Raw genomic sequence first — 17,034 nt, 5'->3', positions numbered from 1 at the left:
TCATTTCTTCATACCCTCTTGTTTATGGGAGTCATTTCTTCATACCCTCTTGTTTATGGGAGTCATTTCTTCATACCCTCTTGTTTATGGGAGTCATTTCTTCATACCCTCTTGTTTATGGGAGTCATTTCTTCATACCCTCTTGTTTATGGTAGTCATTTCTTCATACCCTCTTGTTTATGGGAGTCATTTCTTCATACCCTCTTGTTTATGGTAGTCATTTCTTCATACCCTCTTGTTTATGGTAGTCATTTCTTCATACCCTCTTGTTTATGGGAGTCATTTCTTCATACCCTCTTGTTTATGGGAGTCATTTCTTCATACCCTCTTGTTTATGGGAGTCATTTCTTCATACCCTCTTGTTTATGGGAGTCATTTCTTCATACCCTCTTGTTTATGGTAGTCATTTCTTCATACCCTCTTGTTTATGGGAGTCATTTCTTCATACCCTCTTGTTTATGGTAGTCATTTCTTCATACCCTCTTGTTTATGGGAGTCATTTCTTCATACCCTCTTGTTTATGGTAGTCATTTCTTCATACCCTCTTGTTTATGGGAGTCATTTCTTCATACCCTCTTGTTTATGGTAGTCATTTCTTCATACCCTCTTGTTTATGGTAGTCATTTCTTCATACCCTCTTGTTTATGGTAGTCATTTCTTCATACCCTCTTGTTTATGGTAGTCATTTCTTCATACCCTCTTGTTTATGGGAGTCATTTCTTCATACCCTCTTGTTTATGGTAGTCATTTCTTCATACCCTCTTGTTTATGGGAGTCATTTCTTCATACCCTCTTGTTTATGGGAGTCATTTCTTCATACCCTCTTGTTTATGGTAGTCATTTCTTCATACCCTCTTGTTTATGGGAGTCATTTCTTCATACCCTCTTGTTTATGGTAGTCATTTCTTCATACCCTCTTGTTTATGGGAGTCATTTCTTCATACCCTCTTGTTTATGGTAGTCATTTCTTCATACCCTCTTGTTTATGGGAGTCATTTCTTCATACCCTCTTGTTTATGGTAGTCATTTCTTCATACCCTCTTGTTTATGGGAGTCATTTCTTCATACCCTCTTGTTTATGGGAGTCATTTCTTCATACCCTCTTGTTTATGGGAGTCATTTCTTCATACCCTCTTGTTTATGGTAGTCATTTCTTCATACCCTCTTGTTTATGGGAGTCATTTCTTCATACCCTCTTGTTTATGGTAGTCATTTCTTCATATCCTCTTGTTTATGGTAGTCATTTCTTCATACCCTCTTGTTTATGGGAGTCATTTCTTCATACCCTCTTGTTTTTGGGAGTCATTTCTTCATACCCTCTTGTTTATGGGAGTCATTTCTTCATACCCTCTTGTTTATGGTAGTCATTTCTTCATACCCTCTTGTTTATGGTAGTCATTTCTTCATACCCTCTTGTTTATGGGAGTCACTTCTTCATACCCTCTTGTTTATGGTAGTCATTTCTTCATACCCTCTTGTTTATGGGAGTCATTTCTTCATACCCTCTTGTTTATGGTAGTCATTTCTTCATACCCTCTTGTTTATGGGAGTCATTTCTTCATGCCCTCTTGTTTATGGGTGTCATTTCTTCATGGAAGCGGGGATCAGAATATACTAGGCAGTAAGAATTAAGCTTTATAATTACTATTTCTTTAAGAAAAGGGAAATTATCTGCAGCTATACATTTTGTCAATCATTGATTCTATATCTACAACAAGAAAAAAGCTGATTGCATTTTTCATAACTATATTGAAAATTTATCATTTTATCTGTTGACTAAAGTACAATTCCCACAAATTGGGTTTTTTGTAATACTTTTTTTCTTAATGAATGTAGTTCAATGTTAAAAGCATAATTAAAGGTCATTATAAAAAGAGAACACATATTACAAGGATATCCTTAGATGTAATAATAAACTCACAAATCGATTCACAACCAAAGAGAAATGGAAATTTATATTATACATTAAACAAATCAATGACTTAATATAAGCCTATACTTACGATGTCATTTATGCTATGTGGCAAGAAATGGCATTTTCAGTATGTAAGCAAAGAAAAATATCATGTAAGTCATGTGCATATTCATGTGCATATCACTGCAATTTTGTAAACAATGGAAGCAGGAGAGCAAAGCACTTTATGAGAATAAGATATGATTAATGATGCAAAGTGCAATGTCTTAATAACAATAATCTAGGAATAGATATTTTGCCATACATAATATTAATAGCTTGGATTATCACTCAGGCAGATCATTCTACAACACAAATTAAATGGGGCTGATTTCACAGCTACCATCTGCTACATTCTACTCAGTGAGAGATGTTTTGTTCTTAATGGAGAACAAGGGTCTGTAAAGGCTACCGCACACCTTACAACCCGACTGGTCGGCGACTGGCTTGCGACTGGGTGAGGGGAAATGTGACGTCATAGCTCTTGTCAGCTTGAGTCGCAGACCGGTCAGAGACAAGTCGCAAGGAAAATCGGACGGATTTGACATGTCGAATCCTTATGACTGGATCACAAACTCAATCCAACTTCCAGCCAATCAGACAGCAAGGTTGCACGACGCGTATATGATAAACAATGCACATATGCAGTAGTAAGCGCACTTTCTTAGTTGCTATGCCAGAAAGCAAAAAGTGCATGCGTGAGTCGCAGATCGGATCATAAGGTGTGCGGTGTCGAGGCTTATGACTGCCTTGCGATTCATCTCCCCTCACTCAGTCCCAAGCCAGTTGTAGACCAGTCAGGTCGTAAGGTGTGCAGTGGCCTTAACACAAAGGTAAGCACTGGATCACAGTGTTGATTTTAATGCATGATAACAGAGCTCCTTTTGTGCAACCAAGCATACTACATTAATTGTATCAGTGGCGGACCGTGACCCCGAGGAGACAAAGCATAGGGGGGCACGGCATTGTTCACAAACAATGCAGTGCCCCCCCCAATGCTTTGTCTCCTCCGGGTCACAGTCCGCCACTGAATTGCTTGATCGAACGCCAAACTTTGCGTTACAAGGGCCTCAGCTTTTAGTTTAATTTTCAATTTAATTAATTTCACTTTCCCTTTAATAACCCACAGTGTTAAATCAAGAATCCAAAAAATTGCTGACTACAGTCCTCATTATCGCATCAATTAAGCTACCGATTGGCTTAAAAATGTCATGTGACTCTTGTCTGACTTTAAGGTGGACAATTATGTTCACAGCATTAGCTGAAAGAGGAAAATATTTGTTTTAAATAGAGAATTAATTTAAACAACCCTTTAGGGGCAGAAATCAAGGAAAGAAATGTAGAGGGCTGGGAGGGGAAGACTTACCTAAATCTTGGCAAACTTTTCCTGTGAATCCTGGCTGACAGACGCACACACCCGCAATACAGGTGCCATCATGCATACAAGGTGGATCACACACTGGCATAGATATAATCATTAGTAACTATGCGATTAATTCATTGTTAGTAGTTAGAGTTGCGCAAGTGTGTATAGAGTGGCAGTATTTGGTGAGCTATTCCTGTTATTATTTCAGATTTTATGGTTCTAATCAGTTTGTGCACTATGGATATCTTTGGTAAGCCTGTAAGTTGTACACAATTCAGCCTCTTGGCTGAAGTGCGATAAAAAAAACCTTTCCAAGATACAGCCAGGTCATTTGCTAAAGAGGAATTTCCATGAATTAATCAACCATTTTGCATATCTGACCCTCATTTTTTTTTAATCTAATTTTTGCATGTTTCAAGTCACTACGATATGAGCTCACAAGAGTTATAAATCAGTGATAAACAATGATAGGAAGGTCCCTGAAATACACGGACAGATAAATTGTTTGTTAGTAGTTATACCGTCACTTGCCATGTATATTGACCCATCTACACAATCTAGGACAAAGAAATGACAGTTCATAATGTGACAAAATGGGCAGTAATAACCTAGCTTTTATACATTAATAACAGCCACATTCAAATGATTCAAAATAAAATGCTGTAAAATAGAAAGTTCATTTTCCCAAATAAAGTTTTTTGTGGGCAATAAATGCGGCAATTCAAGTTAGTTGCATAGATGTGTATAGAGTGGTAGCATTTCATGAGCTAACTATTGCAATGTGGCTTAGATACATGTAAGTGCTTCAGGTGTAATATCATGAAATAATCAACCCTTTCTGTACGTATGACCCCATTTTTCTGATTTTTATTTCACTTATGAAACTGCTTATCAAAAGTCATGATCTTTTGAAAGGTTTCAAAATTTCTAATTCTTCTTAGTGCTGAGGTTAAAGCCACAGGTTATCTATATATGTGGGTATATGCATGCTTTCAATAAACCCTTTGCTTTCAGTTTATAATTTCAAGCCTAATTTAAGATTTTACATAGCAGAAAATTAAGTTAAGCATATAGATGTACTGATTCTAGAGAAATTATGTCAAATATTATTTCACGTAGGAAATCCTCTTCAGCAATTGATGCAGGCATTGTCATTTAGAAAATATGTTAAGAGCACTGCTGTTATCTAAATATACTTGTAATGCATTATATCATTCATATTAATAAATAAAATGAATGTTGATTTAAATGAAACGCTTTGGTATTTGCACTCCAAACACACTGTATATACAAATCAATCACTCGTGCAAACATTAACATATTTTCCTTCATATTTTTATATTGAAATGCATAATTTCGTAGAGAATATCAAACGTAGACACCAGGGCCCATATTCATGAAACTTTAATAAGTCTCGTAAACACCCAGTTATCTACTGAGACCCACGAAATTGGGAAATAAGTAGACTTACTCAATTTTCATAAATAAGGGCCCAGTGAATATATTTGAACATTCTTAATAAATAATTATTAACTCTCTATGAGAATTTTGCAGCATAAGAAAGTCAGTGGCCTGCTCCAGAAAAGAGTTACAAATATTGTCCCATTGCTATTATGGCAACTACCATGGTAACAGGGCTCAGCAGCCAATCACAATCAAGGATTCCATGGTAGTTGCAATTACGGCAAAGTTACAAGAGAAAAAGATAAGTTGTGAGTCTTTATGAAACAGGCCCTGGTAAAGCATCAAAATAATATATTTAGTGCAATTTCTTGTTCTCTATTTTATGCAATATATATTACTCACATATGCATCTACTAAACACACACAAGGATTTATTTGAGATTTGTTTAGATGCAAATCCAGTGAAATACATGCAATATATCACTCACATAGGCAGTATATGCATATTTGCGAAAACACATATGGATTTATTTTAAGTAGATTTCTATTTATATAAGTAGGCGGTTGAACTGCAATTGCTGCAAATGCAATCTCTGTATTGGTGTATGCAATAAGTATGATGCTAGGCCATAGAACTATGTTGATTGGTTACTGCTGGCTTGCTTTTGTTCCTTAGTAGCGAATATCTACTTACCTCTTTCCTGACAGTAGAGTCCGCTGAACCCTGAAGGGCATTGGCATACCCCTGCATTGCACACCCCTCCGTTGATACAGGCCGGCTCACACACTATCAAGAATATATAGATATCAAAATGTAACTCTCAATCACACTGGCAAAATAGCTGGAGTAGTAGTAGTATAATCCATTTCTCAAAACAAAATCTAGCTGAAAATTTACTTATCAGTTTTTGAAATACATTCAGAAGCTACATGCATTTCAAAAAGTGATACTAAATGGCATATGAATTTACATGTTACCTCTCGTTTGTCAGAACTCTCTGGTTAACCCTGTGCCACACTGACATGCCTCTTGGTAATAATGTTTGCATTTCCTCCACTCCCTGTGGAGCATTCCAACATATGTTTAGAGTAGCACAGAATACTGCATAAATATAAATGGTATAAGGCATGTGCCTCTTGTTCGACAAAACTAGCCAGTGAATCCTGCATCACACTGAAACGCCAATTGATAGGTGTATGCGTTTTCTCCACTCCCTGGGGATCAATCCAACATGAGTTCATTGTATAGAATTATTTTTTTGTGTACTGTGAAATGAACCTCTGGTTTGACAGAACTCTCCTGTGAATATTGCACCGTAAGAAAAAGCCATTTGCTGAAACTGTTTATTCTCCACTCCCTGGGGAGCATTCTAACATGGGTTTGTTGTACAGCCGAAGAACATAGGGTTAATATGAATAGAATATGAATGTACATGTACCTCTTGTTTGACAGAACTCCCCGGTGAATCCTGCACCGCACTGACACGCCCCTTGGTAACAGAATCCTCCATTGCGGCACACATCATCACATGGTCTTTCTGATATTAAAACAAACATAGCAAGAAATCATAAAGATTGATTTCTTGAATTATTTTTTTAATGATTTATAAAAATAATTCTGGTAATAATACTCTTCAATAGGGCCTACAGTATCAAAATCCTTTTTGTGCTTCACTGTAATGTAACATTATGTTAATGTTGTCAGTATTGATTCAGATCTAAATTTTAGTGGACAATGAATATTAATTACATAAAAAATCAACATCTTTTGCATCATAACAATGATAAAAGGTGACAGCATAAGACTTTTTTCAAGAAAAAAATATCACATCAGAACAGTAAAAGACCATCATAATTGTCATGAAGATTTTCAGAACTCACCATCTAGGATGAATAATAGTAACAAAACAAAAATAAAACAACAAATCATGCCACAATGTACTCTAAACATGATATTGTATTAAGAGAAAATGACATATTTATTTGTGTCCATAAAACGCACGTGCCATGATGGAATATCTACCCTACATTGTAAAGTTCATAGTCAACAACTGTCAGTAACTTAAAACCAGTAACATCATTTTCAGAATGAAAGTGTTCATAAAATGAACTTACCCTGGCTGCAGTCTTCCCCTATGAAACCGATGGGGCACTGACACGCCCCTCTCACACATTGGCCTCCGTTCACACATGGTGGGATGCAGGGGACATCTGAAAGTACATAACAAAATATCTTATATATCCCTATCTATAAATGAATCAGCTGGAAATACAGTTACAGACAAGGTCAAATTAGATTGAAATTTATCTTTCATGTTTTACTTTATATTTCACCATGTGCTTAGTGCCAAAATCGAAGGTTTGGGTAGTAAAAGCAACTAAATTGATACTGATTACAAAACAATCCTTGAAAGAAACAAAGTAAACAAACAAACAAAGAAAACAAAATAAACACACAAAACCATCAAAAATTAAGCCATGATGATCAGTATCCGCATTACACATGATCAATTTCATGAGCCATTCTCTTTGTTTTCTGGCAATTCCATTACTATGGTAATGTACAATGGGTGTACTTGTAAATAAAAAAAAATGTTTATAATGAAAGAGTTTCATGTGATAGGGCAGACATAGTTTCCTTGAATTTAAAAAAACATTTAAAGAATAATCCTTTTCAGCAGTTTTGAAAGTTATCTCGGATGAAAAAAAAATTGGGTATCAGAAATGATAAGGAGGGCAAAATACAAAGCAGGCATACAATGTCTAAAGTACGTTAGTAATATAATACAGTGACCATAAATATGGATCTGATTCCCAACTCTTCATAAAAGATCATGATTCAAAAGCCTATTGAAAGGATCAGATTTGAATTTACCGATACAAGAGAATCTATCAGGTCCAAGGCGTTGCCCGATGGGGCAGGTACAGGCATAGCTTCCGGGTAAGTTGGTACATCGGTGTGCACACTGTAAACCTTCTGCTAGGCATTCATTAACATCTGCATAATAGCAATATCATGTAAATAACTTATATGGTAATGGTAAATGACTTACACTGTAATGGTATATCACTTATACGGTAATGGATAATCATTCACATGGTAATGGTAAAACAGTTGCATGACACTATTGAATCATTTATGCAGCATTTGTACATCACTTATATGGCATAAGTTCAGCATAATAGTTATCATATCCAGTGAGTTTTGTATGAGCAAACACTTGCATATTCCAATGATGAAATGTTACAAAAATAATGATGACACTTTGATTAGGCATTTTGTTTCAACAAAACTTTTTAAACAGGATGTACTTTCTAGTGAGCAAGACATTCTAGATTCTTGGTTTAAACCTTGCCACCAGCCAATCTCATATTGTCTAAATAACCAATATGCTTAATTATTAGAATATAAGTTTACCGCACTCTGACCCGTTTCTGAAGTCAGGTTTAACCTAGACCATGATCTTACTCTGTGCTAAAATTATGGGAAGCCAAAAGTGTCCAAATTTTTATTAAGTTGCATGTTTCTTATGTTTACTGTGCTCTTTCCTGATTCATCGATGGTGAAGACAATCATCTATTTATACTTCCCACACAATTATGAATGATTTGAAAGCCAAATGAGCTGAAGTATGATATCTCTATTGTTAGTGATTTATGTAACAATTGGATATCCATACTTTAAACCACAACTTTAAACCTGGGTTTAAGTTAAACCCGACTTCAGAATACGGGCCTCTATGTCTATGTCCAAATCAAATGCCTGAGAAAGCACAGAATATCCCAAAGAGTTCTTTTTTTAAACTTACCAATGCATCCTGTTCCATCCGTTGAGATCTGGAATCCTAGAGGACAGGAACATCTGTAGCTACCATAGGTGTTCTGACAGGCATCAGGACAACGGTTCAATCCACTTGCACACTCATCAATATCTATAAGGGAATTGGTCAAAGAGCATCGGTTCATAAAGGCATTTCTTCAATAATAATAATAATAGCGGTATATTTACCCAGGGTAGCCACTTAAGTTCCGAAAACTGTTCTAGCAGCGGGCACTGCTATTATTACCTCGGCTTTAGCTGGGCTGCCTAGGCGCTTAAGCATTCAAGGAATTAATCCTGCCAGGTACCCATTCACCTCACCAGGGTCGAGTGCAGCACAGTGTGGATAAATTTCTTGCTGAAGGAAAACACGCCATGGTTAAGATTTGAACCTACGGCCCTCTGTTTGAAAGGCAAGAGTCAGAACCGCTAGACCACGATGTGCCCACTTCAACTTGCAATCAATGAATAAGACTGGATGTTTGATCTTAACGTAAAGTCTGATATAAATCTTGAAACCAGCTGGATTTGAAGCAGAAATCTATTGTCCTGAATCAAAATGGTTCCAAGATTTTTCTGACTTCTATTTTACAGATTAAGCATGCTATAAAATTCATTGGGTGTGCACCAGAAATGCCTAACATTATTAATCTCCTGAGAAAGCTTTTAAGGTCCCTACCTTCAAATTATTACGAAAGAACAAATCCAGACTGTTTGGTATATTACAGAAAGATAGAGGGGGCAGACGTAGACACTAAAGATACAAACAACTCTTCATAATTACTACACTTTCAATTTTAATCAGAACAACAGGCAGTAATACATTTCACTAATCACACATATATTTCTTTTTCTCTCTCTCTCTTCTCATTTGTAGCTATTTTTTGAAAAAAAAAATACAAATGCAAAATCAAAGTATCAGTCTTCACCCAGATTTAAACAAATGTAACAGTAGCAAGGAGTAATGACTGACTTCGGGAATACCCATGAAGTTTGTATGAATACCACTAGTTCCAATAGTACACAGATTTCTGTTTTCTGTTTTCTGTTTGTGGTAACTCCCGTAGGAACTCGACAGGACAGCATTTTCTGCTGGTAAACGCCAAGCTGGTATATAACCTTGGAAACATTTTACGTCTAGGTTAATCAGTCATAGTGGCTGACGTAATAGACGACAGATATCACTCTTGGGCCTTTTTATCAAAGTGGAGACAATGGCAGAGTTGGGATTCGAACTCACAACCTTGCGATTATGAGTCCAATGCTCTAACCACTGGACCACACGACCCGTAAGATTAAGAAGAGATCACTGATATCTTACCCCGACTGCAGTCCGTCCCTGTGAATCCTGGGGCGCATTCGCACACCCCTCTATTACAGGTGCCGCCATTCATGCATTCCCTTCCGCAAGGTAGAGTACCTGGTAAAATAGGAATTCATTTTCATTCATATTAATTTCAGAGGTCATATCAGGTTGCAGAAAGAACTCTAGATTTGAGTTTGGGTTTCAAAAATGATACTTGTTTTGTTAATAAAAGCTCAAAGCTAAGGGACATTAATCAAAAGTTTCAATTCAATATAAATTAATTGATATTGATTTTCATAACCACCTTGCGAACCAAATACAGCCTGAACTTCCATAAAATATAATTGAATCAATATCAACCTCAATAATCTTCCCAATGACCTTTCAAAAGACTGTTCTTACAAGATCTTCCATCTGTGGCTGATATCCTGTAAGGCATATGCAATACCTACCAAAGGTGTGTCTGATTTCAAACATTTTCTTTAAATTGAATGAACTTCTTAATGACTTTCATAATAACCTTCACATTGACTTTCAAAATGACCTTGTACTTACATGATCGACCATCAGCACCTAGCTGGTATCCTACTGGGCATGTGCAATGGTAGCTGCCAAAGGTGTTGACACATTGAACACTGCAAGGACTCATGTCAGTTACGACGCATTCATTCACATCTAAGAGAGAAATGGTAATGAAACTTGAAATGATGTTCGATGATTAGCAGGCACACCAAAACAGCAACCACTTCAGAATATATACTTGTTATTTGAACTGTTGACTAACAATTTTTGTAATTCCCATAGGATTTGTGCAGGGATCACCTATTGTTATGATATTCTGTATTTTTTGTCTTTGGCCTATATTCTGAAGTCGGGTTTAACTTAAACTCAGGTTTAAAGTTGTGGTTTAAGTATGGGAAGCCAAAAGTATCAAAATTTTTATTAAGTTGTATGTTTCTTATGTTTACTGTGCTCTTTCCTGATTCATCGATGGTGAAGACAATCATCTATTTATACTTCCTACACAATTATGAATGATTTGAGAGCCGAATGAGCTGAAGTATGATATCTCTACTGTTAGTGATTATGTAACAATTGGCTGTCCATACTTAAACCACAACTTTAAACCTGAGTTTAAGTTAAACCCGACTTCAGAATACAGGCCTCTGTGTCTAACTTATTATAAAAGCCATCAGAAACCCAATTTCTTTGTATGCATACAGTGACCAATGACATAATCTCAAATCTTGAATCTCGTTCCAAAGGGTAATGGGTTAATCATAAAAATTCAAAAAAAATTCTATACTATTTTTCCAAAATAATGATAATATGCAACATTTATATAGCGCTTAATACAAATGTTTCTATGTGCTGCATACTATTACCCCGGCTTTAGCACGGCTACCCTGATCGGGCGCATCGTGCATTCAAGGAATTCTTCCTACCGGGTACCCATTTACTACACCTTGGTCAAGAGTGGCAAATGTAGATAAACGCCTTGCAAAAGGACGCTAGTGCTGCGGAGGGATTTGAATCCCAGACCATGTGGTTCACAGTCCAGAGACTTATCCACTGAGCCACAACACCTCTACAATAATGTATATTGCAATAATTAATGAGTGACAATTAATTATCAATTGTGAAAAGTAAAGAAAGACCTGGGGGAGCGTTTCATGGAAGGACTTGCCGGACGCTCTCTCTGACAAGTCCAATCTTATCCGACAGTTACTATACGAACGGTGCTTCTCAGCCAATCAAAATCCAAGGGAAGTTGTCAGATCAGGGGTCCATCTTACAACGACTTGCGATTGATCCGATCAATCACAACTATGAATGGCCAGCAATGTCAAAATCTATTATGCATGTGTGCTCAAATTTTCTCTAGACATAAATGTACATGTATATCCATAAATTCATTGATTTCTTGACAGTTCGGTGTGTTCTCCTTTGTTTACAAAGGACATTTTGCACATTTCCTGTAGATAAAAAATATGACACTGATGGATTTCCATAGAGTTATATTGATTGGATCAATCGTAACTCTTTGCAAGATGGGGCCCTGAACTTGTCCGACAAAAATGTTGATACGATGCTCCCCTGAATCACAATAGTTGGGAATTTCTATGTAAACGGGGAATGTATTCACAGAATAACAGGATGGGATGCACTGTAGCAATGTATGATACTGTTGATGTTTACACAACGTTGCAGAATGTCAATGTTAACCGAAACCCCCGCTCTACCGACTGAGTTATGGCGCCTCCTCGCAAAAGGAGTGTGAGGATGACCCAGCCCAGTACCATGAAGCTTGATGATTGATTGTGGCACTGATTTCTAAGATTGATCATTCGCAAAACCTAATGCAATCAATCATAGAAATCAGCCTTATGATCAATCACTTAGATTCTGCTACAGCCCCTACAGAAAATTTAAGCATGCTGCATGCTAGTAACTAGCATGCGACTAGCAGGGCACTCGCTTAATAAGCGAGTGCATGCTAGCAAACAGTTCCTGCTCGCTAAAAGATCGCTTATACCTTGGTCACATTTGCTCTACGGCGGCCATACGGCGAGTCAAAACCAGCCGTTTTATACATTTTAATTCAAACCACCTATGTATTTGGACAAAAATGTTATAACGGCTGTTTTCGACTCATCGTACAGCCGGCGTAGAGCAAATGTGACCAAGGTATGAACTGTCACTCTGCACGCATATTACACGCTTACTAAGCTAGCTGCATGCTAGTTACATGTACTAGCATGCCGCAAGCTTGAAAATTACTGTGAGGGAGGGCTTACGTTATCCTCACTCCTTTTGCAAGGAGGCGCCATAACTCAGTCGGTAGAGTGGGGGCTTCGGATAACATTGACTCGGGTTCGATTCCCACTCGGTGGGTTAGTGCCCTTTGGTAAGGCATTAATCCTATTTACCAGGTGCATCGGAGAGGACCTTGAGCCGTTGGTCCTCTAAGCATTCATGCTTTCTTAGCTATCAGGTAAAAAAATCACCACCATTACCAATATGTCCCTCATCCTCTGCAACTCAACGTCTCAGATCTTCTTCTACTGCTCACCTTCCACTATTTCTAGGACCCGTACTTTTACCCGTTATGGCAATCGTGCTTTTTCTGCTCTTGCCCCAAACTCTGGAACAATCTCCCCATCTCCATCCGTAATGCATCCACTGTCGAATCTTTCAAAACCCTCCCCAAATCTTACCTCATTAAGCAGTCCTCTTAATTCCATATCCTGTTCTCTCTCACTGTACTTTCTTTTCTTTTTCTTTCCAACTGTTGTATTAAGCGCTATATAAATGTTAATTATCATTATTTATTATTATTGATATCATTACACTCACCATACTGGCATGTTGGTCCTTGGTATCCAGGTGGACACACACATCGTCTGTTGACACAGGTGCCATTGTTCTCACATGGTGGGAAGCATTGACCGCCTGAACAAAAATTAAACAAAATAAAGAATTTTAAATGCAAAGGGTTTGATTCACAAACAGTTATGTGCATCTTAACCCTCAATAGACTGGGCTATTTTGATGCCGGGCCTAAGAAGACTGGGAGGCTGATTCTGTACATTTACCTACATCTATGTATGTGCCACAAATATTAATTACCATGAGAGGCCTAATTTCCCTTGTCAGGCCACACCTATTTCTTACATACAATAGACAAAGAATTATTCGACTATATGCTGAATGCCAAGCGTAGGGAAGAATACAGATAAATAATAATAACATAGAGTATTCTAAAGTGCTGAAATATACATGGTATATTATTATTACCCCGGCTGTAGCTGAGCGGCCATATAGGCGCTAAAGCATTCAAGAAATAAATCCTACCGGGTACCCATTCACCTCACCTGGGTCAAGTGCAGCACAGTGTAGATAAATTTCTTGCCGAAGGAAATTACACCATGGCTGAGATTAAACCCACGACCCTCTGTATCAAAGTCCAAAGACTAATCCACTGGGCCACAACGCTCCATGCTAGATCACTAGACCTTAAGTGAGACCCCATATGAACTGTAGCATTGAAATGAGGTTTGTGGTCACTTTCAAAGAAAACCACTGTGATTAATGAATAACATTGATCACACTGTGGTTACTTTCTTATTGACCTGCATTGAGATAGGACACACCAGGAGCCCGTCTTACAAAGTGTTGCAATTGATCCGATCAATTGCAACTATGGAAAGCCAGCAAGGTCTACATATGAAATGCATGTTTGTTTAAAAAAAATTCTGGATATGAATGTATATCCAAAAAGTCATTGATTTCTTGACAATTTGGTGCGTTTTCTTTTGCTTACAAAGGACAGTTTGCCAATTTCCTGTACAAAAAATTATGACACTGATGGATTTCCATAGAGTTACGATTGATTTGATCAAACGTAACTCTAAGACGGGGCCCAGATAAGTCTTTTTTATCAATGAGGCGTGTTCCATAAGATGTAAAAGCATGAAGGAGTGATGTCGCAATAAGGGCACAACTTGAGCACAGTTTGATTAAATGCAAATATTGTTCTAAAAGATTTGATATTATTTCAAAATAGATGTATTTTTTATTTGCTTACTTTTACTAAGTGCTGCACACTGGGCAACACTGTGTTCTTTCTATCACGGATAATAATTTGGTTTAATAAAGCGCGATATCAATCTACGACTGCTCAAAGCACTTCACAATAATTATTAACCAGTCACTGGTTTCATAGCTTTTTAGCATCCTATTAGGCGCACATTCGCACCTGGGTGAGAGTGGCAAAGTGTGGACTGACGCCTTGCCAAAGGGCGTTAGGCCATGGTGGGATTCGTATACACGACCCTCTGATTATAAGGCGAGAGTCAGAACCGCTACACCATGACGCTTTCACAATGGATATTACCATGGTTCCAAATTACCTGAGCACGTATGTCCATCTGGGTTGACTGTTGATCCGAGAGGGCAGAAGCAGACATAGCTGCCTAGTATATTCCTGCAGATGTGCTCGCATCCTCCATTCTGATTAGAACACTCATCCACATCTGTATAATTTAAATTTAAACTAAAGTAGTTGCAGTGAACAAATTTTCAAGAGATACACTGTAGTGTCTAATATCAAAATTAATTGTCACATGTCATTGAAGACCTAGTTAAAGTAATGTTATGTAAACTAAACTTTGTAAAATGATGACATCTAAGCAAACAATCCAGCACATTGACAATGGCTAACACAGATAAGCACATGTGGGACTGCATATTATTATTGCATAAAAAATGACCTTTCATGTGGCTGGAATGGCTTATTTTGCTATAAAGTTTCCCTCTAATAATTTTTTTTCACACAGAATGTGCTTTAGCTTCAAAAGGGCACAATATCAGTGATATCTCTGTTAATTTCCTTTAAAATAGTACATATTTTTATAGCACCTTTTACACAAGATACAAAGCGCTTATACCTCATTCACATTTCCCCTATGGCAGCCATACAGGGAGTCAAAAACAGCTGCTTTAACATTTTTTGTACCAGCTCCATATGGGTGGTGTGAATAAGATAAGAAAAAACGGCTGTATTTGACTCGCCGTACTGCAGCCGTATGGGATATATGACTAAGGTATTAGCGCTTTGGTCAGTAGAGGCTATAACACATATATAAATTACCAGGCAGTGACATTATTGGTCTAATTCCAGTGCATAGATGCAAAGTCCTTACCTTGGAAACATGTTGCTCCTGTGTATCCTCTTGGACAGATACACCTGCTATTGTTACATACACCTCCATTCATACACTCTGGGAAGCAGCCAACACCTGCAAACAGAATACAATGAGAGTGCATGTTCAAACACTACACCTGAGAGGAAGGTTTAAATCTAGTGTTCAACACTTCCATTCATTCACATGGGAGGCAACCAACACATTCAATAATTAATAATTGAATGATTAATTAATTGATATATCTGCAATTGTACTTACTCTATTATATTTGAAATAACGTATACAGCATTTTGCATGTGTATTGAATCCCACGGTATTGAAAGTCTATTTCATTCTGTCTATGTGCATATGTATTTGTAATTTTGCAAACCCGATGTGAAAAGAATTTCCTACACAGGACAATAAATACCTTCAATTCAAACAGAATGCAATGATAGCGGATGTTAGTACAATACACTTATCTGAAAGAGACAACCCTAAATCCAGAGTTTAACACATCCATCCATATACTCCAGGATGCAACCAACATCTACAATGGCATACTGATATGTATCTGTATGCAGGGTTTGAACCGAGTGTTTAGGGAAATTTTCAAAGAAAATTTTATAGCTTTGAGAGAATTCAGGAAGGTTCTTCAGCTATGAACAAGGACAAAAAAAAGAATTGGAAACATAAGAAGAAAGAAGTAGAAGAAGAAAAGGAAGAAGACAAGGAAGAAAAGTTGATAATCGAACAAAATTAAAACAAAAGAACAGAATAGAAATAGAAAAAAAGGTAACAAAATAAAAGAAGCAAGGCAAACAAATCGAGAGCGATGACAACAAGTAGAGGCAAAAAATCAAAAGAAGATAATGTAGATGATAACTAGGAAGGATTAACAAATCAATTACTTTTCAAATATTATCAATACAGTATATCAAAACTAATAAGACATTTAATCATAGTTTTTAGCTTACTACTGCAAGTGACACCATCAGCATTGAGATTAGAACCGGCAGGGCAGATACAGGCATAGCTACCGAAGGTGTTTCTGCATTGATATTGGCAAAGGTCTCGTTGCAGACACTCATTGATATCTGATAAAGAAAGTAAACAGAGGAAAATACATTTAAATGCTCTTAAAGAAGTACAGAAGGAGAAAGCACTTTTCCAAATATGAAACATAACCAATACAATCATTATGATAAATATGAAAGGAATTAGATTACACCATAATACCTAAAACATTTGAAAATAATATAGAAGAATTTTAACCTTTAAACCCTTAACCTGCACTTTTATAACCTGCACTAAAAGTCGTGACACGAAATCAGATTTTCTGAAGTAAAGTAAAATTTGATCCAGATTTCTAAATGAGTTCACTAGATTTCAGAGCCTTAACTGGTGTCACTCAATCCCTTAAATAATTCAAATAGAATTATGTTAACCTCCAAAAACAAAATGTACTTATTTCAAAATTCTTTCTGTTTTCTTGAA

At 37.0% G+C, this 17,034-nt stretch overlaps 1 protein-coding gene across 1 annotated transcript in view; it reads right to left on the bottom strand.

The window, feature by feature from the left end:
• Positions 1-17,034, bottom strand: part of LOC121419513 — a 331,043-nt gene that overhangs the window by 214,441 nt on the left and 99,568 nt on the right. The window contains exons 20-31 of the mRNA XM_041613966.1: positions 16,515-16,634; positions 15,556-15,651; positions 14,764-14,886; positions 13,208-13,303; positions 10,406-10,525; positions 9,866-9,964; positions 8,534-8,656; positions 7,600-7,722; positions 6,840-6,935; positions 6,164-6,262; positions 5,419-5,511; positions 3,321-3,413 (exon numbers count right to left, since the gene is read on the bottom strand). Coding sequence (XP_041469900.1) covers positions 3,321-3,413; positions 5,419-5,511; positions 6,164-6,262; positions 6,840-6,935; positions 7,600-7,722; positions 8,534-8,656; positions 9,866-9,964; positions 10,406-10,525; positions 13,208-13,303; positions 14,764-14,886; positions 15,556-15,651; positions 16,515-16,634 — 1,281 coding nt within the window. The remainder of the gene's footprint in view (positions 1-3,320; positions 3,414-5,418; positions 5,512-6,163; positions 6,263-6,839; positions 6,936-7,599; positions 7,723-8,533; positions 8,657-9,865; positions 9,965-10,405; positions 10,526-13,207; positions 13,304-14,763; positions 14,887-15,555; positions 15,652-16,514; positions 16,635-17,034) is intronic.

This window comes from Lytechinus variegatus, chromosome 8 (genome assembly GCF_018143015.1).
Source record: "Lytechinus variegatus isolate NC3 chromosome 8, Lvar_3.0, whole genome shotgun sequence".
Classification (NCBI taxonomy): domain Eukaryota; kingdom Metazoa; phylum Echinodermata; class Echinoidea; order Temnopleuroida; family Toxopneustidae; genus Lytechinus; species Lytechinus variegatus.
The sequence above is the reverse complement of the archived record's forward strand: the minus strand, read 5'-3'. Positions and strand labels throughout refer to the sequence as shown.